We start from the raw sequence: 25818 nt of genomic DNA on the forward strand, positions 1-25818 counted from the left end.
GCCTTCCTCCTCAAAAAAGCTTTGTCCTCAAAGCTTGTTGATGCAAAAGGCTTGATCTCTTTTTCAGTTTCGAATGTCTTCTCTTCTAGGCACTGTCATCTTCGTTGATACAAGTTGATATGATCTTCTAAGTGACAAATAAAATTGTTACATTGAAAAGGGACCAGATCCTCCTAGATTAATCTTCTGTGGAATGTTTTGATCACTGAAATTTTGTAACGAATTGTCATCATAGGATTGGATTGAGGTTACATCAATATTCTTTGGAACATCAGTGTGTTGTTTTTGTTCTGGATGGTCCTGATACGTAGCTTGGTTGAGTTGTCTACTCTGATGATTCGGATGTCGATAGTGAACTTTTTTGGTTTGACTTTCCCTTATTAGGTGTGTGGAAATTTTTTGATTTCCTTCTGGCACTAGAGTTGTTGAGTTATGTACACAATCTTCGTTTGGAATTTTCATCATCTGGATTGTAACATGTGAATGTGTTTTTCCTTCCACTGATTGATCCTCTTCTTCAGTTCTACTATTGACTAGTTCAGTATTAGTTCCCTTATCATCAACCTGGATTGTTACGTCTAGAGACTTCAATACTTCTTGATTAAGTTGCTCTAACTTGTCTTTTAATGACTTCTTGTCATTCTTAAGCTTCTTAATTTGTGTCAATAATTTTTCACTATGGCCTTTAAACCGAGAAACTTCTTCATTTTTGTTAGCAGTGATCTTGTCAATTTCATTTTGCATATTTTGTAATACCTTTTTACCTTCTTGAGAAATTACTTTTGAAATATTTGATATATCTTCTAGCGTTACTGAATTTGGCTTCAGTGTAACATCTTCGAGTGTTATTTTCTTCTTCTTGTAAGAAAATGTTAAAAACTTTTTCTTTGTATTTAAAATGACGTATTCCATCTAGGGTGACCCCAAAATAATGTCACCTTGATTGCTCCATAGGGTTTGAACTGAGAATTGCGATATAAATGTATAATCCTCAAAGTTTAACTGTAAATTAGTTATGTCATATATTTTGTTGCCAAAACAACCTAATTTTTCAATTATATTTGACTCCAAAATCACTAGTTGGTTTGCGATTTTAGGCATTATATAATTTTTATCTTCAGCGAGAGAGATAGAAATAGTAACATCTTTTCCTGCGAGAGTTCCCATAATGTTAAATAGAGCTTTAGCGTAGCTGGGTAAGGTTTCTAAAAATCTTTCAGCCTTCATTTCTGAATTAGATGTCATTTTATTGAGATGAACTTTCTTCAAATTTACCCTCTTTAACTTATAATCTTCCTTGGTTATTTTAATGAAATTTTTAATAACTTCAAATTTCAATTTTTTTTAAAGATTCCGCTTCAATTTTTTTATAATTTAATTAAATTAACTATATTATAACAATTTAATTATATAATAACTTTTATACTTGAAATGATGTGTTTACCATGTGACCTTTCAATTTGGATTTGGACAAAGCAACCTTTATACCATGTGACTTTTCGATTCGATTTGGACAAGCGACGGCAGAGTCGATATGAGCCAATCGAAACAGGTGAAAGCGGTGTCTACAGGTGCTATCGAAAGAGGGAAAGCGACGGAGTTGGGGACTGTCGGCCGTTGGAGAATCGCGTGAAGGAATAGACTGTGGAGCGGGGTTGTGGTTGGGGTGACTAACAGGAGGGCGCAGGCAAGCGATGAGCAGGGGAAGAAGCGGCAGTCCAGTTGTTGTAGGACAATGGTCGATGAAAAGACACAGGCAGACAACACTGACCAAGGACGATAACTGGGAAAACGATGGCCAGCGATGTGGGGAAACGGTTGGAAGGTGGTCGGGAAAACTGAATTAGGGTGACTCTGGCAGTTGGTGGTCAATCGACGACTATAGAGGCTGCAGGCAAGGCGGTGGGTGCTTTGTAGAACGACGAATGGCAAGGAGCACAATCAAAGGCAGAGCAAGAATAGCCTGGGGTTTTTATGTGAATGGACTCCAACGGGATACGGCGACAGCTGGAGTATTGTGCGGTATCTTGGCATGGTTGACAATGTTGAGTCATACAGTGGAAGACTGTTGTAACCTGTTTTTTTGTTTTTTATTAATATTTTTTCACAATCTTTTTTTGAAATTTTTTTCTATAATTCTTTTTTCTTTTTTTCGTTTTTTTAAATAGGTTTTTTCTTTTATTTTTTTTATTTTTTCTATTTTTTATGGCCAATTAGCGAATTGGAGACCCTCCAAAAGCTTGTAGCGAAACAATTCAACGGCAACAAAGTTGACGAATTTCAATGGCCAAAGGCCTGGATCGGAGAACGGGCTCTGTGCAGCGGTGAAGCGACCAAGGGATCAAACTGCTCTAATACCAAATGAAGCGAACAAAGTTCGTTCTTCAGTTTAAATACTCCAGAAAACTTGGAATATGAAGACATCCATGAGGATACAAATATTATATATTAAATGTGTGAATAAGATGATGATACAATTGAGAGTGTGTCATGTCCCTTCTCAAACACATTTGTAACAGGTTATCTCTACACATTTTTGCACATTTTTGGCTAAGGAAAAGGACCCAGCAGTTTCGACTTAGGGACTTAGGAGAAATTTCAGCTTAATTTGTTTGCTAGTGGAAGGTGGGGGCCACCCACGTGGGGATTCATCCTAGGCCACTCAAAAGGCTTCTTGGGAATTCGAATCGCTGAATGGAGGGGCCCACATGAGGCAAGGAAGGCCCACGAAGACAAAAGGAGGAGGAGGCTCTCATTTGGATCATTCATTCACCTTGCATATCGAATTTACTTAATTGTTTGCTCAGCTGCTTAGCCGAGTCAACTGGCTGTTCAGCCACGAATCTCTCAAGCGGGAGATTCAACCTTATCTTCGAGGGAATTCGAGTGCCCGCCCTAGGAAGGCAGTTCCATTAGCGTTTGCAGGGGATCCGGGAGCTTCTACAGCACCATCACTCAACTACACTCAGGAAATGCGTATTTCTGGGCCACAGGGAGAACACGCAGAGGGAGATTGAGCCATAGTGGATCAGCCACTTGCCGGAGGAGCCTAGGAATATAAAGGACAACACTAAGCCAGCATTCAGTGAGAGTTTTGGAGCCAAAGAAGCCAGCAACCCAGCAGTTTGAATTCCAGGCCTAGGAGACAGCACAGAGGGCCAATTCTGCAATTTCGTGGATCTTGTGGGCAAGAGCTACAGCCCAGAAACTCAACTGGGAAGTCAGGAGATTTGTAGGAGGGATTAGCCCAGCATTTTTGGACACTTTCCAGGAGGATATACAGTCAGAATCCAATGGGCCTAGTTTTGCAGTTGTAGTTGAAGTTGGGCTCCTTGGGGGTCGAATTTCAGAAGTCTAAACCAGCTAAATTCCTTTGTGGGTTTTTCTAGGTTTAGGCCAAGGAGTCAGGAGCTTGAATCTCATAATTTTCTGAGCATGGGAAGTGGTGTTTCCAGCCATTCGAAGTCAGCAAAAAGAGCAGTTTTCTGGGCAGCACAGTGCAGATTGGTGCAGCAGTTGTAGCAGCCTTCAGTTCAGCTATTGCTCACCTGGGTTTGGTCATGCTTGTCCATTGAGACAAGCCCAGGTGCACCATTCTATTTACTATTGTATTTTTCTCTTGAAGAAGTAATAAAATGGCTCAGCAGTTCCTTATTTCCAGCATTTCCATGGGTGCTTAGTGTCTATTTCGTTTTTCTATTTGTTGAACTAATTGTATGCTTGTATATCACTTGTATTCCTACTTAGGAACATTACAGTGGTATCAGAGCCTAGGTCTTGGCTCAATTGTGGGGATTTTCTCCTATGAGAGAAGGGGACCAACAGAACATCACATACAGAAGGCAGAGGTACCGGAGCAGAGAAAGAGAGTTGGAGATTACTCCAGACACAAAGGACAAAGGGAAAGCAGTAGTAGAAGAGGAGGACATGGTGGAACCCAAGAGCAGGGAAGAGATGGCTTTCGACAGCCTCCTAAGGGCTTTGAATGACTTAGCCAAGGGCCAGAAAGAGATGTTGGAGGAGATAAAGCTGCAGAACAGAGAGAGGACCACTCCTAGAGGGTTTCTATTTGGGGAAACTTCTGGAGCCTCCCAGCCATTCGATCACCCCTCACCAGCAGCACAACACCCATCGGCTAGTGGGCCAACTCGAGCCACACTGCCCTCTTTCATACCTATGGCACAAATCGAACCAGCAAAGGGTGAAGACCCCACACAAATGGGAGATCATTTCAAAGAGTTGCAATCTATGAATGCAGACTTTAGGGAAGCACTCTCTTTCAAAGACTTCTGGAAGCTCAAGCAGAATGAGAAGAGCAAGGGCTATGGAGGACAGGGTACACAAAGCTATGAGCTACAGAGGACCATAGGGAGGATGTACTTCCCTACATTTGATGGCACTGCCAAGTGCACTGCTAGGGCTTGGGTTGAGAAGATGGACACCTACTTCCAGCTCAACCGGATGACAGAACAGGAAGCCATCAAGATGGCCACGCTGCACATGGAGGGGGAAGCCCATGACTGGTGGTTTCATGGCTTGGCCACCCTGGGGCATGCCAATGTGGCTTCTTATGAGGATTTCACTAGGAGGGTGGTGGAACGTTTTGACCAGAGAGATCCGGAGGCCCATTTCAGGGAGCTGACCCAACTGCGCCAGACAGGCAACCTAGAGCAGTATATTTCAGAGTTTTTGCAAGTGTCAGTGATGGTTCCAGATCTATCAAAGGCTCGAAGGGTGTACACCTTCATTGAGGAATTACTAGGGCCCCTACATGGACTGGTGAAGTCACGCAGGCCCTCCACGTTGCAGGGGGCAGTTCTGTGCACTAGAGATCTAGATTCTACAAGGAGCCATCACCAAGACTAGCGTGCCTTTCCCTGCACGGACCCCTTTTCCACTAAGGGGGCATGACACTAGACCTCCACCTCAAAGAACCACCCAGGGGCTGGGGCAGCTGGATGATGAGACACGGAAGGAACTCAAGAGGAGGAAGTTGTGCTTCACTTGCAGGAAGCCCTAGGCACCAGGCCATCGGTGCACTGTCGGCAAAGCACATTATATTGAGGTCTTTTCAGACAGTGACCAGGGGGACGAGTTGGAGCAGGAGTGTGGTGGGGGAGATTGTGAGAGTCCGACAGATAGGGGCCACCACTACCACCTCCACAGGGAGGGGCATCCTTTGCCTCATCCGGGAGAGTCCTTGCTTCTTTATGTGGGGTTCCCAAATTCTTGACATTGAAGATCAGAGGAAACATACAGGGACATCAGGTGTCAGTCTTAGTTGACAGTGGGGCTACCCACAACTTCATAGATGCCCAGTTGGTTCAAAGGACGGGCCTCACCACGACTGAGTTTGAGGGCTTTTTGGTCCTAGTACCTGGTAACCGTACCATGCAGTGCATTCGGTATGTGCCTGCTTTGAGAGTAGTTATGGGGAACTACTCGATGACGAACCACTTCTTTGTGGTCGATGTGCCAAACACCAACGTAGTGATGGGTGTCCAGTGGTTGTACTCCCTTGGGCGAGTCACTACTGACTGGAAGAAACTAGAGATGGAGTTTACTGGGCCAGATGGCAAATCAGTAGTTCTTAGAGGCATGCATTCCTATCCACCCCAGACAGTCTCAGCCCACAGGATGGAGGCAAATCTGCGACATGGGGACATCGCATGGGCAGTGGAGCTGAGGATTTCAGAGGTTGGGGGACATGCCCAGCCACCACCACCACCAAATATACAAGCCTTGTTAGACAGATACGCAGTGGTGTTTGGGGATATTCCACCAGGGCAGCTGCCAGACAGGGGATTCGAGCACACTATTGAGTTGGAGCCAAGTGTGCAAGCAGTGATCACTACCCCTTATAGGCATCCTAAGGCCTATAAGGATGAGATTGAGAGGGCCATTCAGGAGTTGTTGGCATTGGGCTATATCAGGCCAAGTTCTAGTCCCTTCGCTTCTTCAGTAGTACTGGTGAAGAAGAAGGATGGGACCTTACGCATGTGCATTGACTACTGGGCCCTCAACCGGAAAACACTGAAGAACAAGTACCCCATCCCCCGCATAGATGAGTTGATGGATGAGCTTAGAGGAGCCAAGTACTTCTCTAAGATCGATTTGCATTCGGGGTACCACCAGATCAAGGTGAGGGATTAGGACATCCCTAAGACAGCTTTTCGGTGCCACTATGGGCACTTCGAGTTCCTGGTCATGCCATTTGGGCTGACCAACGCTCTGGCTACCTTCCAGTCGTGCATGAACCATGTCTTCCAGAGACAGTTGAGGAGGTTTGTGTTGGTTTTCTTCGATGATATTTTGATTTACAGTCGGACGTGGGAGGAGCATCTCCAGCACTTGGAGGAGGTGCTACGTATTTTGGAGGAGCAGCAATTTTATGCCAAACTATCCAAGTGCGAGTTTGGCTTGACAGAGATGCTCTACTTAGGGCATATCATCGGTGTTGATGGGGTGAAGGTCCATGAGGAGAAGATACGAGCTATCCGTGACTGGCCAGTGCCCCGAGATGTGATAGCGCTGAGGGGTTTCTTGGGCATCTGCACCTACTACAGGAAGTTTGTCAAGGGGTTTTCATAGCTAGCAGCACCCTTGACAGATTTGACCAAGAGAGGGGCTTTCGCATGGACTGATGGAGCACAGGTAGCCTTTGATCGCCTCAAGGAGGTGATAAGCAGTGGCCGGGGACGTTTTTTGGAAGTGGGGACACGGAAGCGTCATTTTCCAACAATCTAGGAAGCGAAGCCTCTGCTATAGATATATATATATATATATATATATATATATAGATATATTTGCATTTATACTCTAAAAAAACATCCCAAACAGGCAGAGCGTCCAAAACAGGCAGAAATGTCCAGAAGCGTCCAGGAAGCGTCCAAAACAGGGGGAAGCGCGCTTCCGAATTTTGGAAGCGCACTTCCGGGGACGCTTCCTAGATGCATCCGCACGGAACGCGCTTCGAGCCTTGGAACCGGGGGGGGGGGGGGGGGGGACGCTTCCTGCAACTATGAGTTGCCCGGTCTTGGCACTTCCAGATTTTTCCCAACCCTTCACCGTGGAGTGCAATGCATCTGGGGAGGGAGTTGGGGCAGTTCTATCACAAGATGGACATCCCATTGCTTTCGAAAGTCGGAAGCTCCTACCACATGAGCGGTCATATTCCATATATGACAAAAAGATGCTGGCCATCATGCATGCATTGGCCAAATTTCGACAGTACTTGGTCGACAACAGGTTTTGGGTGAAGACTGATCACAACAGTTTTCGTCACTTCATGGGGCAGCAGGGCCTCAACGACAGGCAGCAGAGATGGGTCAGCAAGGTGCAGGCCTATGACTTCGATATAGAGTATGTGCAGGGAAAGCACAATGTGGTGACCAATGCTCTATCTCGGAGACCCGTTGGTCTATCACTCATGAGCATCTGCCATGATTGGAAGGCTCGGCTACGTATGGATTACTCCAAGGACAAGAGGGCATGCGAGATCTTTGAGGGTACCCACGCAGATGAGTGTTACCAAGTGATGGATGAGGTCATCTATTACAAGGGGCGCATTTTTCTGGTGCCCAATTCACAGTTGAGGGAGAGAGTGCTCCAGACAACACATGACTCGCCATTATCCAGGCACCAGGGTTCCAGAAGACATATATGGCAGTCAGGGAGAGATTCACGTGGAAGGGCCTCAAGGGGGACGTGCTGAAGCATGTAAAGGAGTGTGAGGCATGTCAGCGGAACATGGGGGAGTTGATTCACCTTGCAAGATTGCTATAGCCGCTTCCCATCTCCAAGGGGAAATGGGAAAGCATATCTATGGATTTCATCACAAGACTCCCCACAATGCATGGCAAGGACTGCATTTATGTAGTGGTCGACCGATTGACCAAATATGCCCACTTTTTCGCCATCCGCACCAAGTATTCAGCTACACAGGTTGCAAATTTGTTCTTTAGGGAGATCTTCTGGTTGCACGTGCTTCCTAAGAACATTGTGAGTGACAAGGATAGCAGATTCATGGGAGGTTTTTGGTGGGAGGTTTTTGGTAGGAGCTTTTCATATTGGTTGGTACCGAGCTCACCCCTAGCACGAGCTACCACCCCTAGACAGATGGCCAGACAGAGCGAATTAATCAATGGTTGGAGGGGTATTTGAGGAACTGTGTGACAGGACAGCAGAGGGCTTGGATCCAGTGGCTGCATTTGGGTGAGTACTACTACAACACCACCCACCACATGTCCATTGGTATGACTCCTTTCATGCCTTGTATGGATATGATGCATTATATTTTGTTATGTTGTTTTTGGAGACAGTCAGGCCCCAAAGGCCAAAGATTGGATCCAAGAGAGCCAAGACATCCTCAAGGCTCTCAAGGATAACTTGGTGACAACACAGAACCAGCAAAAGGTGTACGCAAACCAGCACCGAACAGAGAGACATTTCAAGGAGGGGAACTTGGTGTACCTCCAGTTACAGCAGTACAGGCAGTCCACATTAAAGCAGAAGGGGGCCAAGAAGCTACAACCCCGCTTATATGGCCCATACCAAGTGATCAGACGAGTTGGGGAGGTGCACTATGAGCTAGAGCTGCCTCTGGGGAGCAGGATTCATAATGTATTTCATGTCTCATGCCTTAAAAAGGTGTTGGGGCAAAAGTGACAGCAACAGTAGAGTTAACCCCACGAGATGATGAGGGCCACTTGGTTTTGGAGCCTGAGACCATCTTGGAGAGGAGGGAAAGGAAGCTGAGGAGAAGGACCATCGAGGAGTTCTTGGTACACTAGAAGAACTTGCCGGATGAGGATGCCACCAAGGAGGGTGAGCACATTTTGGAGCACCCAACTCTGAGGTTGTTTAAGGGAAAGCAACATTTGGGAGGGGAGGACTACGATGTCCCTCCTCAAAAACATTTGTAACAGGTTATCTCTACACATTTTTGCACATTTTTGGCTAAGGAAAAAGGACCCAGCAGTTTTGACTTAGGGACTTAGGAGAAATTTTGGCTTAATTTGTTTGCTAGTGGAAGGTGGGGGCCACCCAATTGGGGATTCGAACTAGGCCATTCGAATGGCTTCGAGGGAATTCGAATCGCTGAATGGAGGGGCCCACATGAGGCAAGGAAGGTCCACGAAGACAAAAGGAGGAGGAAACTCTCATTTGGATCATTCATTCATCTTGCATATCGAATTTACTCGACTGTGTGCCCAGTTGCTTAGCCGAATCAACTCGTTGTTTAGCCACGAATCTCTCAGGCGGGAGATTCAACCTTACCTTCGGGGGAGTTCGAGTGTCTGCCCTAGGAAGGCAGCTCCATCAACGTTTGCAGGAGATCTGACAATTTCTACAACACCATCACTCGGCTACACTCAGGAAATGCGTATTTTTAGGCCACAGGGAGAACATGCAGAGGGAGATTGAGCCATAGTGGATCAGCCACTTGTCGGAGGAGCCTAGGAATCTAAAGGAAAGCACTAAGCCAGCATTCAGTGAGAGTTTTGGAGCCAAAGAAGCCAGCAACCCAGTGTTTCGAATTTCAGACTTGGGCGGCAGCGCAAAGGGCCAATCTTGCAATTTCGTGGGTCTTGTGGGCAAGAGCTACAGCCCGAAAACTCATCCGAGAATTCAAGAGATCTGTAGGAGGGATCAGCCCAGCATTTTTGGACACTTTCCAGGAGGATTTACAGTCAAAATCCAGCAGGCCGAGTTTTGCAGTTGCAACTGAAGTTGGGTTCCTTGGGGGTCGAATATCAAAAGTCTGAACCAGTTAAATTCCTTCGTGGGTTTTTCTGGGTTTACGCCAAATAGTCAGGAGCTCGAATCTCATAAGTTTCTGAGCATGGGAAGTGGTGTTTCCAGCCATTCAAAGTCAGCAGAAAGAGCAATTTTCTAGGCAGAGCAGTGCAGATTGGTGCAGCAGTGGTAGCAGCCTTCAGTTCAGCTATTGCTCACCTGGGTTTGGTCATGTTTGTCCATTGAAACAAGCCCAGGTGCACCATTCTATTTACTATTGTATTTTGCTCTTGAAGAAGTAATAAAATGGCTCAGCAATTCCTTATTTCCAGCATTTCCATGGGTGCTTAGTATCTATTTCATTTTTCTGTTTGCTGAACTGATTGTATGCTTGTATATCACTTGCATTCCTACTTAGAAACACTACAGAGTGAGGAGCCTGCTTATATACTAGGCAGTGCCTCTTCATGGAAGGTCATGTCCCATTTAGACGTGCCTCTTCAGTACTAATTACTAATTAACTAATCATTATTACAATTATTCTCATTATTTATATTTATATTATTTATACTATTTTATTCATAACAAATGATCAGTTTCTAAACATCATGTTTATGAAGATTATGCAAAATCTCTACACTGTCAATATCACTAAACTCATCTTCACCATGAGAATTTTTTATCCAGTCCAAAGCAGAATGAACCTTGAACATTTGATTCACTAAAAATACTTCAGTCCCGCCAGAACCAGAAGCAGCCCTTGTTCCTAGGGCCTCATCATTGTTGTGGGCTATATCATATGCAATGTCCACCTCAGTTTTCACAATAGAGCTTCTTACAACCTCTGCAGTTAAATTCTCTGTTGTATGTGGTGCAACCATTGGGGTTTCGTCTATTTCCGTGAGAGCAATATCACATTCTTCAAAATCTTTTTATCCGATTCTGTTGACCCAGAACAGTTCTCAAGTTTGTTTCTCTTCAACACTACCTGACTTTGATTCTGCCCAGGAGAAAGGTTTTCCTCGGAAATCTTAATCTGACCAAGAAAGAAAGCAGCCTCCTTTTCTGCATTAGCCATTGGCAAAGCAAGTGAGGTAATGACAAGTTCCCCACTCAAGCAAACAAATCTTTTTCCGTTTTCATCTAAACAACTCTTAAGACTAAGAGACTAAGATTAGCTTTTGTATGCATCACTTTTAGAACTTCAGATAAAACCAACATATTTGATTTCAAAACAATTGTTATTTTCCGAGTTCTGAAAACTAAGGCACTCAGCTCATGCCGAAATTTCTGTAAAGCCTTCATTTCATCCATAACTTTGGAGACTCACATTTTGGAGGCAACAAAGGGAGCATTTAGGGCCGCAGAAGAACCTATAGGCCTACATAGGTCCCCCTATGGCAGCAGAGATCGGAGTACTGGTAGCAGCAATAAACAAAGGCAGTGAGGAACAAGAGGAACCAGCTGAGTGGAACTAAAGCAACTAAGCAACCAAGGGTGCCAGGACCGTAGTTTAGGGACAGCAGGGACTACTGATACAATTAGTGCTAGATTGTGAAATTAAACTACAGTGTATTTTGGACGGATCATGGACTTGTAACCTACTGTTAAATTGGCTTATTTGTATAAGTTGCTGGTGTAATCAAATACTTGTTTACACTGTTTGTGCATTTAATATTATCTCTGTTTGCAAAAAAAGGTGAAGGAATGTTGTGTTACTAGTTAGAATACAATTTTTGTCATGTGCTTTTTCCAACCCTAAGGGTAAATTCCCCCGAGGGACATTACAGTGATATCATAGTTGTGCATCCTACCAGCTTGTGAGCATATGAACTCTGGATGCTTCCTAAAGATAGGGAAAATGTTACAGTCAGGATGAAGAAGGGTAACCACAAATCAGTCATGGCAGACAAGGAAGAGCAGCCACCAGAAGCTAACACTTTTGACATCTTGGAGCAACTAGCAAGGGGGCAACAGAAAATAGCTCATCTATTGGCACAAGGGAAGCAGCAGATGGCCCAAGGGCAGCAGCAAATGGCCCAATTTTTTACCCAGATTATGGCAAATGTAAACAATGCAGGTAACAGTGCTGCTAGTGGATCTAATAGAGGTAACAAAAGTTTTACAGAGGAAAGCAACAACCATAATCATGGCTCCTCTAACATCTCTACACAAGCTAACACAGGGGTAACCAGTAGAAGGAACCCTAGGCCTCTACTACCCCAGTTTCTAGATGGTTAGAGGGTAGCAAACCAAGGAACCACTGAACAGAATGGAGACTTTACAGAATATTTCCAAGAGTATGCATCACTAAAAGAAGATGTTCAAGCAACCACGACTTTTAATGAGTTCAGTAGCATTAAGTACAGAAATAGGCCCCAAGGGAACACAGCAGAACCATGATCTACTGCGCAAGGTTGGGAAACTTACCCTTCCCTCTTTCGATGGGTCATCCAAGTGGTCAGCAAGGGCTTGGGTACAAAATTTAGACACCTACTTCCAACTTAGCCCAATGTTGGAAGCAGAGGCTATCAAATTTGCACCCTGCATTTGGAAGGAGAAGCACATGAATGGTGGTACCACAGATTGGTCACCTTGGCGCATTCCAGCATCACTTCTTACGAGGACTTTACAAAGATTGATTGACCGGTTTGACGGGAAGGATCCAAAGATACTGCTCAAGCAGACCAGGGCACCAGATGCCTACATTGAAAAATTTCAACGGTTAGCTGTTATGTTGACGAACATATCAGTGCAGAGGCTGATCATGATCTTCATAGAAGGTTTAACCAAACCACTGCATGGTTGGGTCAGGGGCTTACAAGATGTTATTACTAACTTACTAAGACACAGTACATGGGAGATGCAATACCCAAAGCAAGGGTGCATGGGAACCCTGCCTTGTAGCAGCAAAGTTGGAGACTTACGTTGTGGAGGCAGCAAGGGAGCATTTAGGGCTGTGAAAGAACCTGTAGGCCTGAAAGGGGAAATCCCCTGTCATTTCCCACTCTAATAGGACCAACACAATATCTGATAATATCCATAGGGGAATGCCTAACGCTAAGATGGCTAGGCAGGACTCCTTAAAGCGAGCAAGGAGCCTCACCTACAAACTCCTCTAACGTCCAAGACCGACAAACCTCCAGAAGCAGAAAGGAAGCTAGTAAAGTGTGCACGAAATGAATAGTCCTCGACGTCAAAAAGACGCAAATCCACAACCCCTGGCATGAAGGTGAGGATACTTGGGTACTCTGCTAGTTGCACACTAAGGAGAACACCATCTCACTGAGTTGTCTTTATTTGTGTGTGGATTGACCATCTAAAAGGTGGTCAATACCCCCAACGTCCGAGATGGGCTGAAGGGAGGAGGTGATCACCCTTGTAGCCCTAGGGCTCTCCCCAAGGGTTTTTTGCAAAGCTCTACATTTGAAGGTGACACTCCCTTAAAGAAGAGGGTTAAGCATCTCTGATCAGGACATTGCAAGAAGACGGATGAGTGCCTTGAGAATCTCTATACAAACATTGATATCTCCCTCAGATCTCATGATAGACAGGGCACCAGAGAATCAAATGCTCCTCATTCTCCACCCTGGAGAGAGCAAAGACGACAGATCCTCTGGCCCAAAGAAATAAGGTGGTTTGTCCCAGCCCATTATTGGTGGGAGCAAATCCTCAAATGGCAAAGTGGGATCCTCAGGTTGTCTGACAAATGAGATCCTTAGGATTTGAAGGATCCCCCTGGAAAGAAAAGAAATCACTAGGATTTTGCTTCAGAACGTTACATAATTGAATAATCTGTCCTTGGCAAACTTTGCCAGTGAAGATAGTATTTGCTTCAGAACGTTACATAATTGAATAATCTGTCCTTGGCAAACTTTGCCAGTGAAGATAGTATTTGCTTCAGAACGTTACATAATTGAATAATCTGTCCTTTGCAAACTTTGCCAGTGAAGATAGTAGATCTACATAAATGCATAAGAAATCTTTTGATACATATTAATCAAATTTACAGAAATAGCAATTCACCATTGTTTTGGCTCTCAGACGAGCAATGGAATGACGGAACCTTGTTCATACCGTGATAACAATACGGCCTGAAATACCAACAAAACCTGGGATTACAGGACCTCTACCTTGATTAACTAATTTTTCGTAAAAAAGGTTTGAGAATTCAGCTCGGCTAATCTGTTCAAGGATTCACACCTCATTTAAAAGACGCACTAGCAATAACCATTTCCACAACAACAAAGAAAGCCAATTCCACGGCTTTACAAAAGTACTTTTGAAGATGAAAGATCCCAAGGAAATTATGAAGAGAGAAGCCCTGTAACAAAGGTTGACAATAATAAACCAAATAGCAGCAACGCTGGTATTTTGAATATGAAAAAAATCACATGACAAAACGTTGTCCCTATCTAAAGTACTACCCGAATACAGAAAACAAATCAGTCTCATTATAGGGGAGCCCGAATACAGAAACCAAACCAGTCTCATTATAGAGGAGGGCAAGTTCTCCATTTAAGGTCATACTCTATGAAGCTGGTAAGAATCCTTTGAAAATCTATATGGAAACTAAGTTATTGCTTTGTCAGAAGCTTCATTAATGGGATCAAAAGCTCACATATTATTAGATCGCAGATTCATTCATAGTTTTTTGCCAAAAAAAACATAGATTGACGTAGATCGCACAGGATCGCTTTTATTTTTTCTGGATCAATCTCTCACACTTTCTGCTAAAATTTGTTCCACAAAAATTAAAACAAAACTAAGTTCCAGAATTAAGACAAATTTGTGAAAGCAGTGGATGATTTACTTAGAAAATAATGGTTTGCTCTAATCACTCTTCTGCCTCAACGCCCAAGTTCGAACCCGCTACTATCGCCGCCTGTGCCGTATAATCTTGACTTTACCACCGCCATATATATATTTCTGTCGCTGACTGTGCCGTATATTCTTGACTTTTTACCTCCTATATATAGATTTTCATTTGTGTTACACGTAATTATGTTTCATTAATAGTCCATTTCTCTACCGATCGCAGGTCGACTGGTAATTACTCCCGATGTCACGAATCCATGAACGATCCAATATTTCTGGATCGCAGATAAAGTTCAAACAATACTTTGGAATTAAAATTACTCCTTTTTAAATTTCATAGCGTCCCCTATAACATTTAAACAACAGAGACATGTCACCACGTATCTCCTATGTTAAATTAATACGTTGCGCACGTGTGACCAACATAAAGTGGCTTAAGTTAAATCTCGGTCATATGGGAGTTTAGTCGTGGGTGGTCTATCTAGTAGCAATATAGTTTCATGAAGAAAAGTTGGTTCTCATTTATTTTTTGTCGAGATGTTGGGAGCATTTATTGTGAAGCTTCAAAGAAAAAGGGCCGAATACATCAAGCAAATGAAGAAGTAATTTGTCTCATAGGCTATTTTTAGCCTCGTGGATGTTAAAATAATTTCTTTCTTTCTTTCTTTCTATATTTTATTTGGTTGTTTTAATTTTTGAGCGGAGAGGTTCATTTTACAGATTAATATGACGTGTAATTTTACCTTCATCAAAACTGAAATTTTGCTCATGCTTGTGTAAATATAAATTTTAAAAAGTTTAAAAATAAAAATAAAAATTTAAATAACATGCAAAATATTTAAAGATTGTTGATTCATAAAAAGAATTGCACTTAAAGAAATTGGATCCCTCTCGGCTCATGTTAGATCCGTATTTAAAATGGATCTATGCTGATTTATAATATATTTTATAAAGTTCACGTATGATATTTTGCAAAGGAAAGGATTTCAAGGGTCATCCCTATGCTCGTTGTACAAAGAAAATTCTGAAACAGCTGCTCATTTAATACTTGAATGCAAGTTCTCCAAGCAAATCTGGCTCTCCTTCATTCAGAATCTGAATCCCAACTTCTTGATGCCTTGTTCCACTGTGGAGCTATTCTCCAATTGGGCAGCCAGATACCCAGGTCCGCCTCCTAAAATCAGGGTATTAAAACAGCATGGGTCACTCTTCCAAAGATTATTTGCTGGCAGATTTTGCTTGAACGCAATAGAAGAATTTTCAGTACTAAACAGAACAGCAAGGCTTTAGAAATCAAAATTAAATGCCAAATCAAGGAATGCTTAGTTGATATTAAAGATGATACTAACCTCAGCCAACAGGACATTACTTGGGGTTCCCTCCTTGACTTGCAATTCCAACCAGCAGTCAGAATCTCTCTCCCTAACAAAAACTGGCAAATAAGAAAATCTGAAGATGACTTTCAAGATTGGCTCAAATCGCTCTCAAGGCATTCTCTCTTCTTTGATGGGGCAGCAAAGGGAAACCCAGGCAAAGCTGGTGCAGGAGGTGTCATTGTGAATCCATATGGGGAAAAAATCCATTCCTTCACGTGGGGGCTTGGACATACAACCAGTATTCAAGCTGAGGCTCTGGCCCTCTTTCAAGGCCTCAAGTTTCTCAAAGACATAAATATTGAAGAAGCTAATGTAATCGGTGACTCCCAAATTATTATAAATGCAATGATATCTAATTCCCCGGTGCTGGACCTCAAGCTGGCAAGACATATCTAAAATCAAGGGCCTTGCAAAAGGCTTCCAAAAGTTAAACTATTTCCATGCGCTGAGAGACCTTAATAAAGAGGCGGACAAAGAGGCCAATAAAGTTGTTCTCCTCTCAACAGGGATCAAGCAGAAAGACAAAGAAGAATCATGGGATCCCATCCCTTAATTTGATAGCTGCCATGTTTTATTGTTTGCTCTTAAAGCAATTTGTTTGTATCTCCAAGTGGGGGGAAATTTCAGAAATCGAAAATATAGATGCTATATCAAGGGAGAAGTCTACAAGTTTTAGAGGCATGCTCACTCACAGAAGTGAATTGCACCAGGACACAGAAGTCCTCTATGTAATCAGTTTTTTGGCATTCAACCCAAGAGGAATATAAACACCCCATACCCGTTTCTGTCAAAAAAATATATATATATATATATATATTATAAAGTTGTTCTATTTTTTATAATATATTTTATGCATGGTATAAGGTTGTTTTCATTTTTTATAACTTTAATAAAAAAATATTAGGTGGATGATAAGGAATTCACTTTTATAGAATATTTTTAGTATATTATAATTTAATTATCAATAATTATCTACTAAATAGATAGTAGGGATTTAACTTCTATAAAATATTATAGAATATTCTTAATAGTATACACAAATCAAATAGAGATTTATTTTGGAAATAGTCATGCATTTTTTGTCTTTTTAATTAAATTTGTTAATTAAAAAAATGCATATGAAATCAACTATGGTTTCTTGGGCATGTGGTATTGATAAGATACTTGTCTAGGCAAGTGGCAATTTTGCCTAAATGGCGATTTTCTTGTCAAAAATATTGAAATTGGGGGTGTTTTTTAATGGTGGAAATGGATTTAGCACCTTCAAGAACCCCTAAATCACCTAGAATTCTGAAACTTGACAGTGATAACCTAATTTCTTGGGTGAAATCATCACCTGTTTAAACTACCCTATTGATAAGTCATGGTATTGACCCGTGGTATTATAACAAAATCTATTTACAAATTATGAATCTCCATGATAAAGTGAGGGTTGTTAGGAATTTTGTTACATGTTTTTTTTAAATGTATATATGTTTCTTATATATTGATTATTTTTATCATTAATAATTATTGTTATTGTTTTAAATAAAGTTATAATTTAGTTAATTCTTATGATCTTTTTAATTTAACAACTTGAGATGTATGATTTAGCAAGTGTTATGCTTATTATGAATTGATATTTATCGGCATTTACTAGCTATTTAATTTATATGGTTGCCCTAGTTGTATGATTAGGTTGACATTATTAATACAATAGAGTTTAGGTGGTTAAGATAAGAATTATTATTGACCAAATTTAATGGTAGAAAGCCATAAGCTTTTCACTATTAGGCAAGGCTCAATTCTCTTGAGGACCACTTACTCTGGAAACCATTTATAACACCTTGAGGTAGAGGTTGAACATGTGGTGGCACCCAAAGAGATTATATTAATGGTCTCATGACTTGTGTACACATAAGTGCATCAAAGTCCATGCCCATATCCTTCTTTTAAAGATTCAAATCCCTCTAGTGGGATTGGATTTCAAGGGTTTTGTTATGTAAGATGGCCAAGGATTGAAATTCATGATAGTCAAAAAGAGACACAAAAAAAAACATCTTAAGAGTTGGTGTGGCCTAGGCCAAGATCCCTAAATGATATCCTCTTTATTCATGATACATTCTCACAACTAACATGATTAAGCTTTTAATGAGTATATTGTCATATTGACGTTAAGCCTTGAAGATTATGTTTTATCATGGGTACCGTCCTTAAAATGAGGGGTAGTGTTTTGTGGGTTTCCCTTGGACATGTTTTTCCCAAAAAAAAAAAAAAAATCGCAGTCAACATTAAGGTGCCTCCACACCCCGGATGCGGGTGCCAGGGACGCTAACAATGATGGGACTGTCCAGGGACCTGCATGACTGGCACATGGCCAGCATGCGCACCGAACAGGAACGCAGGTGGTGTAATAAGGATAGGCAGATGAACGTCTACGCGAAGGTAAATGAGGCAGGACGTTGCGCGGTGAGCATTAAAGAGCAGCCCGTCTCCGCTCGCTTGAAAGGATTCCGGTCTGATATGACTTGGTTGGATAGAGTAATGGAGGGGGAGTCTCAAGGGTTCGGATTTCAGTTAATAAATATCCACAATGCCGACTCGCTGAACCAGAGACAAATTCTGTTTGGTATATCCGGGAGATGGGAGAAAGACTGGCTCTGGGGTTGCTCTGTGGCCGAAGAGGGGTGTCTTTCTGCATCTGAGGCCAACATCATTTCGTGTGGAAACATAAAGGGTAAAGCTCCATCAGCCACTGGTGACATTGTTATCGCAATTAATGTTCATTGCCACAAGATGACGAGACCTCGACAACGTTTATTGAGCCGCAGAGGCTCTGGTCACGGCAATCCGGCGAGGCCTCCTGCTGAGACGGAGTCCATTCAGTCTCCAGCGCATCTAAGGGGATCAACACGCCTGCTTATCCCAAGCCAATTCCTGGATTCGAACACTCAGGAATCAGACAATTCCTCGGCTTTTGGCTCAGCAACTTTTTCTTTCAACTGCTCACTCCTGCACCCTCGTATTATGGCCCATGTGTCTGTTCTTTTCACAGAGGAAGCTCAGAACGAGGGCGAGTCCAGTGCTCCTATCCCCCAATCTGAGGAAGTCCACAATCTCAGTTTTACTCAGCCTACTTCCGAAACTAATCAGGGGCAGCCCCAGCCAGCCAATGCCATCAATTTCATGCCAGAGGCGTATGCTCAGCCGGATTTGCAGGAACCAGAAGAGGGCTGGTGTAGAATTGTAGAGGAAAAGCCGCCCGAGTAATCCAAGTTCCAGTCCTCCACTTTTTTGAAGGCTCACTGCAACGACGGAATATCGTACCAATGGTTCGGTCTGTAAATATTTGGTCAAGTTTTTCTGTACCTATCATAATGTCTATTGTCTGGTCTGTTGTTTGTCTAATGTGTGGCGATAATGACTGTGTCGTGCAATACTCTGTTTTCGGCTACCTGCACCATACTGTTCTCCCCTGCGTGGGATATAAGTTTCATGCTCTCCATTTTAGAAAATGTCATGAACAATCAGCCTTTCTCAAAGGCCTGAAGGATTTCTGCTCGGCAAAGTTGTAACAGTGCTCTTTTTGTACATAATAGATTAATCTTATTTAGCAAAAAAAAAAAAGGGTGCCTCCACAAATATGTTGTATCCTCCCTGCAAGGCACAATAATATTGTCGTGCTTAAATATGTGTGTCGGGTCAACTTGGGTTTGTCTCTAGACCTTATACATATGATATCTTGGCAAATAAGTATGTTCATTGCATTCACTAGACATATAATCGAAGTTATGGAAAGCACTGGAAGCCGTTAAAAGTCATCTTACATGGGAAGGTGACTTTTGTAGACAAGTTTGTGCTTTAATGACCAATGCATGTAGTGGTCCTTTTTAGCGGCAAGTATTTGATAAACATTGTTTAGTTCTTGATCAAGTGGCTCTTTAAGAAGATAATTGTTGATGTTGGTTATCTCTTTGACGAATAGGGTCATCATGAGAAGCTTTAGCGAAACTTGAAAGAAAATTTTCCATTAAATCCCATGAATGGGATTATAGTTAAACCAATTAAGGAGTTGGTTACAAACAACTCTTTCTCAAATTGGCAATGCATTCACCATCTACAAGTGGAAACACTAGAGGTAAAATTGTTCCAAGGATTTTAATAAGTACAAAGTTGTTGAATGCATGTCGCTTGTTGAGTTTCGAATTGGTGAATACTATGTGGTACATCTCTTGAAAATAATTCATAGGGTTTCTTTGTCATCATTGTGAGTGACAAGGTTATATATTGATCCAAATAAAGGAATTTTTTTCTTGGTCCATGATTTTGGATGGCCTTCCTCTCGAACAACACTTGAAAGGCCTAGGAGTTGTGCAACCAAGATGCCCTTTGAAATAAGGAAGATAAATAGTGAAATACTTTTTTTGCCTCTACCCTTTTGCTAGGTTGGTTTTAGAATAAGCTTCAAACTTGTCTTTCCAATACCATCCCAACTTCATTACTTTAAAGTCCACCATTCTTCGCGACAAGTTCCTATTGGTCATTGATTTTAACTCAACATGACAACTTGTTGGAATAGAGATTTTATTTCTAATATGGGAAAAGATAAATGATTTTTTTTTAAATTATCCATTTTGCAAGTTCACTTGGTGCAATTGGACTCTAGTTTGTGTCAACCACAACTTCTATATCTAGTTGCACATTGGGAAGGTGGATGTTGATTTGGTGCATCTCAGTAGTTGATAAAATGCTATGGAGTGGCCCTATGCACAATTAATCAAGCCCCCTTGTAGGTGCATTCTCCAATAGCTCAATGCCTTCTTATAGATCTAACGATAAGCCTTGACATAAAGGAAGGTATCTAATAATTATTTGTGTCTTCCTTGACCTAAGATTGACAAGCACATCCCTTGTCCTAACAATTTAAATGCAGAAATTCTTCGAGAAACAAAATAATGATGGATGGGGCCTATCACACTATTGTTGCACTACCATTTAATGGGCGGGGGTTAAACATTAATTATTTTGACCCTTTTCTTGACATGGAACCTAATGCCATTACTTGATATTTATGTTTATCTTTAATATGGCCCACTAGCCACCACCTTTCTTTACTTGGTGTTTAGTTTCTACCCTTAAGGATACATAACTATTATTTTCATGTGCACAAGCCTTAGGGCATGCACTCTTACAATGTTGAGGTAGGCCCTAAGGTAATTGCTAAATGTTAGGTTTGTGTGTATTACAATTGTTGTATGTGACCCACCCTTCTTTATGCGATATAAATGTAATAACCTCGGGTTAAAAGTTCATGTAAAAAAGTTAATAAAGGAAAAAATAAGACCAAGGTCATGGGACACTTATTCCAAGCTGAATGTTGGGAAAAACATCCTAGTGGTCATCAGTTATTGTTTATTATGGATAAGGAAAATGGCAAAGGCTTTGAAAAGGCAAGTAGCAATTATTGGCATTTATTTATGAAAATAGAGGAAAATAGGAGAAAAGGGAGATGAAAGGTCATAGGTTTGCATGAGGAGGAAATTGAAGGAAAATAGAGGGGAAATGAAGAAATTAGAGGCATCAATAATAAAAAGGTATTAGAGCATCAATTTGGGGTCTTGTGTTACTTTGGCTTTGGAGTTAGTTGGAGATAGGAGAAGAGCACCAAGAGGAGAAAGCAAGTAAGAATACAAAGGAAGGAAAAGGAAAGCAAGGACAAGCAAAGGAAGGACAAGGAATGCAAAGGAAAAGCAAGCAAGGATTGGAGCAAGCAGCTTTAGCAGGAGGACTTCCAAGTAATAGGTTGCATGTGTGATTTCCTAGTTGAAGTGTGAATGCATGGTGCATGAATTTGTGTATTTGGTTCATTTGTTGTCATAGGCATGGGTTTTTCCTAGTTGATAGTGGTTCCAGCCTTGCCTTGCCAATTCCTATGGGATTCATTCTTGGTTGAGCTTTGGATTGCCGGAAGGTTTTGGATTCAGGTGAGGTGGTCTCAGGATCCCAAGGGTTGAGGGTGGAGATGGTTTTCTCTTGGAAGCCCTCAATAGGTGGGTGGAGACAAGAAAATTCCTCAAGGGATGGTGAAGGAATTATGAGGCATCCAAGATTCATTTGGTTTTGTGATCTCAAGACCAATTTATGTCAGATCATGGTAGCGTGAGGGTGGAGATGGTTTAACCTCTGGATTCCCTTGGTTGTTTATGTCTTGGTTTATCCCATGAGATCCCACATTCATGCTTGGAATATGGCATGAGGGTGATTGGCTGAAAGAAATATTTGGTTCAGCCCAATCTATGGTTGGGTGGTATGTGGAAGTCCTTGACTTGGTTGGCTTTTGCATCATTTAATGAGAGTTATTTCTCTATGGAAATCTATGAAGCATTTGTACTGGTTAATATGATGATTTGATGGTTGTTATGTCATGGTTACTATGATGATTATTTGTTGGTTATAAGCATGGATCTGTTATATACTCTAGCTATGGCTTGTTCATGAATTGATATGTATTTGGTTGGTTGATGAATGCATGAGCTAACAAATGTTATTACAACTATTAAGAGAGGGCATTAGACCTTCTTGGTGAATCTCAGATAAGTTTCAAGACCTTATGTTTAGATATGCATTCATGACTTGTAGATTTCATGTTCACTATATGTTTGACGAAATGAATATCATGGTTAGGCCTAGTTAGGTCAAGTTCTTGAATAAGTTTTGTATGAATGGCTTTGTCTTGATGTTATATATCATTCTAGAAAGTCTCATTAAGTTTTGGGCAGTGGTTGGGAGTCAGGCCCTGAAAAGGTGGCACTGATTTCAGGGTTGCATGCTCAGAACTAGAAATTTTGGGTTGCATCGCTACCTTCTAGTCTTATGCATGCAATTGGAGGCCTACGGTTGCATGAAGACCTTATCATGCATGTGACTAGGGGTCCGAATCACTTAAAAGGCAAGTTAGCTCAAGGTTTGGGCACCTGGAGTGGTTTTTTAGATCCTAGGAGTCTTGTAGCTCCTAAGGGAGGTCAGTAAAGTTTTAGTTTGTCGACTCTGCCTCCTTAATGAAGCTAGGAGGTCAGGTCATGTTATAGTAGCCCTCATTTCATGTTTACCCTAGCAGGCCAATTAATGTGGGTAAATGTGGGAAGGGTGGTTACAAATTGGTATTAGAGCAGGTTCCATTCGCTTTGGGTGATATCTGATACCACATATTGGTATCAGAGCATGGTTCAAACACTTGGACTGGATGGGCTAGATGCATGTTGTTATGCATGCATTGTCATGGTTTTGGTTATCATGCATGAGGTTATTGTATGCAACTAGCGTTGGCATGCATGATGTCCATATATTGATATGATTATGTATATGCATGTATCGCTCTAATTTGGATTGATATTGCACATGAGATAGCCTCCCTTGAATGTCATTGAGGTATGATTTTTATTATGGTATCTATTTGGTTTATCTAACATGGCATGTGTGTAGGAAGAAGAGAACCAGAGATGACAAGAAAAATGGTGGACTACAGTTCAATTGAATCTACCTACAGGTTAGTTGAGTAGTAAGGAGATGAGTATTCTCCTGATATAGCATATACATTGAGGAGTTTGAGGGTATAGATCAGAAGTTGCAAGGCAAACAATGATAAGTTGGTTGAGGCTCAGGAAAGACTTGCAAGGGCTTAGGAAAAGAAGGCAGAGGTAAATGCAGTGATCCTTTAGAGTTTTCCAAACTTGCAGAGACAAGGAAAGTTGAGCATTATTCAAGAATAGGAAGAGAAGACTAACGGGGCATATGGTAGCAAGTCCCAGTCGGGATACAGGTTGGATAGAGGGGACATATTCAAAGGTGGTAGATCACTTGATACACCTAACAGGAGGATTGGTATGTATGGGTTTCATTCTAGTTCCTCGTCCAAGAGACATCATCGCCATCATCCTTATAGGAGGAGTGAGTACTTTCCAGAGGAGTTCAAGAAAGTCAAGCCTCCTACATTTGATGGAGATATGAAGAAGTCAGAAGATGCAGAGGCATGGTTGCTTGGGATGAAGAAATTCTTTAGATTTCATAACTATTTAGAGAACATGAAAGCCAAAATAGCTACCTTCAATCTTAAAGGGAAAGTAGATATCTGGTGGGAAGATGTGAAGAATGTCAGAGGCATTCGAGAAGAAGAGTTGATTTGGGATGAGTTCGAGAGACTCTTCAAGAAGAAGTATCTATCTGAAAGATATTATGATGATAGAGTTAAAGATTTTTATGAGCTACAAATGGGTTCTATGACAAATGATGATTATACTAGCAGGTTCCTAAAGTTGTTGAGGTATGTGCCTTGCCTCAAGGATGAGAAAGGTTCAACAGTGGGTTTCCAACAACATATAGAGACCAGATTGAGTTTGATGAGCCTATGTCGCTGGAGGAAGCCATCAGGAAACTAAAGCATTTTTATTAGCAATCAAAGCATAAAGTTGAGCCTAAGTGTGGTTTGAAGGGGATTGAGAAAGCTAAAGGGAAGCGGCCACCGAAGCGAGGAAGACCTCAAGATGCAGGTGAGAAAGAAAAATGTTTCTTCTTACAAGAAGCATGATGCAACTAAGAAGGGACATGGACCTCAGCCTAGAGAGCAACTAAATAGAGGTGATGGTAAGGGATTGTTGCAGTGTTGGATTTGTGGCAAAGATCATCGCAAGAAGGATTTCCCATTGTACGAGGGTGGTAGGCCTTAGATCTACAATGCTAATGAGGTGTAGAAAGTTGGGGATGTTGGCCATAACATTCCTCAAATTTATGCAGTTGTGGACAATAAGCAGGCAGATCACCAGGCATCCATTATTGAGATGGAAGGTAAGATTTGTGATCGAGTTGTTTCTATTTTGATTGACCCTAGATCCAATTATAGTTATGTTAATCCTGACCTAGTGGATAAGTGTGGTTTGAGAAAATAAGTGCATGCAAAGTCTTGGTTGGTGCAGTTGGCTACATGTACTAAGAAGAGAGTTCATCATTGGGTAAGAGCTTGTGCATTTGAGCTGAATGGTATGCCTACATCAGCACATCTAAATGTGCTTCCATTGGGATCATATAGTATGCTTTTGGGTATGGATTGGTTGTACCTCCATAGGACCAAAGTAGATTGTTACAAGAAGGCTATTAAGTGCTTGAATGATAATGGGAAAAATAGAATTTTGTAGGGAAAGAAGAAGCTTACATCGGTGAGGATGGTTACAACTATGCAGGCTAAGCACAGTTTCAGGAAGGGGTGTGTATTGTTTGTAGTTCATATTCCCAGCAACAAGGGTAAGGATGTTGAGGATGCAAAAGTCCTCATGAGGTAACCTATCTTGCAACAGTTTCAAGATGTATTTCTAGCAAATATTTCAGAGTTTCCTCCCCACAGGGAAGTGCAATTTTTTGTTGAGTTGGTACCAGGAGCACCACCAGCATCAAAGGCACCTTACAAGATGAGTACTCCATAGTTACTGGAATTGAAGTTGTAGTTGAGGAAATGCTTGAAAAGGGATACATTAGACCAAGTGTATCACCTTGGGTGCATCGATATTGTTCATGAAAAAGAAGGATGGTACTCTCATATTGTGCATTGATTACAGGTAGTTGAACAAGGTGATGATCAAGAACAGGTATCCATTGCCAAGGATCGATGACTTGTTTGATCAGTTGAAGGCAGTGACAGTGTTCTCAAAGATTGATGTGAGATAAGGATACCATCAAGTGCGCATCAAAGAAGAGGATATCTACAAGACTTCTTTCTGGACCATATGGGCATTATGAGTTTGTTGTGGTTCCTTTCGATTTGACTAATGCTCCAACTACTTTCATGTGCTTGATGAACATTGTGTTGCGTCCTTACTTTGACAAGTTTGTGATAGTTTCATTGATGATATATTGATCA

General features: G+C 41.8%; 1 protein-coding gene across 6 annotated transcripts in view; it reads right to left on the bottom strand.

The window, feature by feature from the left end:
* Window positions 1-14882, bottom strand: part of LOC149239891 (uridine kinase-like protein 4) — a 316084-nt gene extending 301202 nt beyond the window's left edge. For 2 of the 6 annotated variants that reach the window (XR_016246465.1, XM_089373575.1), the window contains exon 1: window positions 14360-14515. Coding sequence is in view for 2 of the 6 variants with exons in the window: in XM_089373575.1 (XP_089229701.1) it covers window positions 14360-14382 (23 nt within the window). In the remaining 4 variants the exon portion in view is untranslated. Of the gene's footprint in view, window positions 1-14359; window positions 14516-14551 lie in introns of those variants that run through there. The other 4 variants (XM_089373576.1, XM_089373577.1, XM_089373574.1 and 1 more) reach the window with 3 other exon arrangements.
* Between the last annotated feature and the right edge of the window lie 10936 nt (window positions 14883-25818).

Source organism: Pinus tabuliformis, chromosome 8 (assembly GCF_031772625.1).
Source record: "Pinus tabuliformis cultivar Carrire ecotype Pingquan chromosome 8, CPIR1, whole genome shotgun sequence".
Taxonomy (NCBI): Eukaryota; Viridiplantae; Streptophyta; class Pinopsida; order Pinales; family Pinaceae; genus Pinus; species Pinus tabuliformis.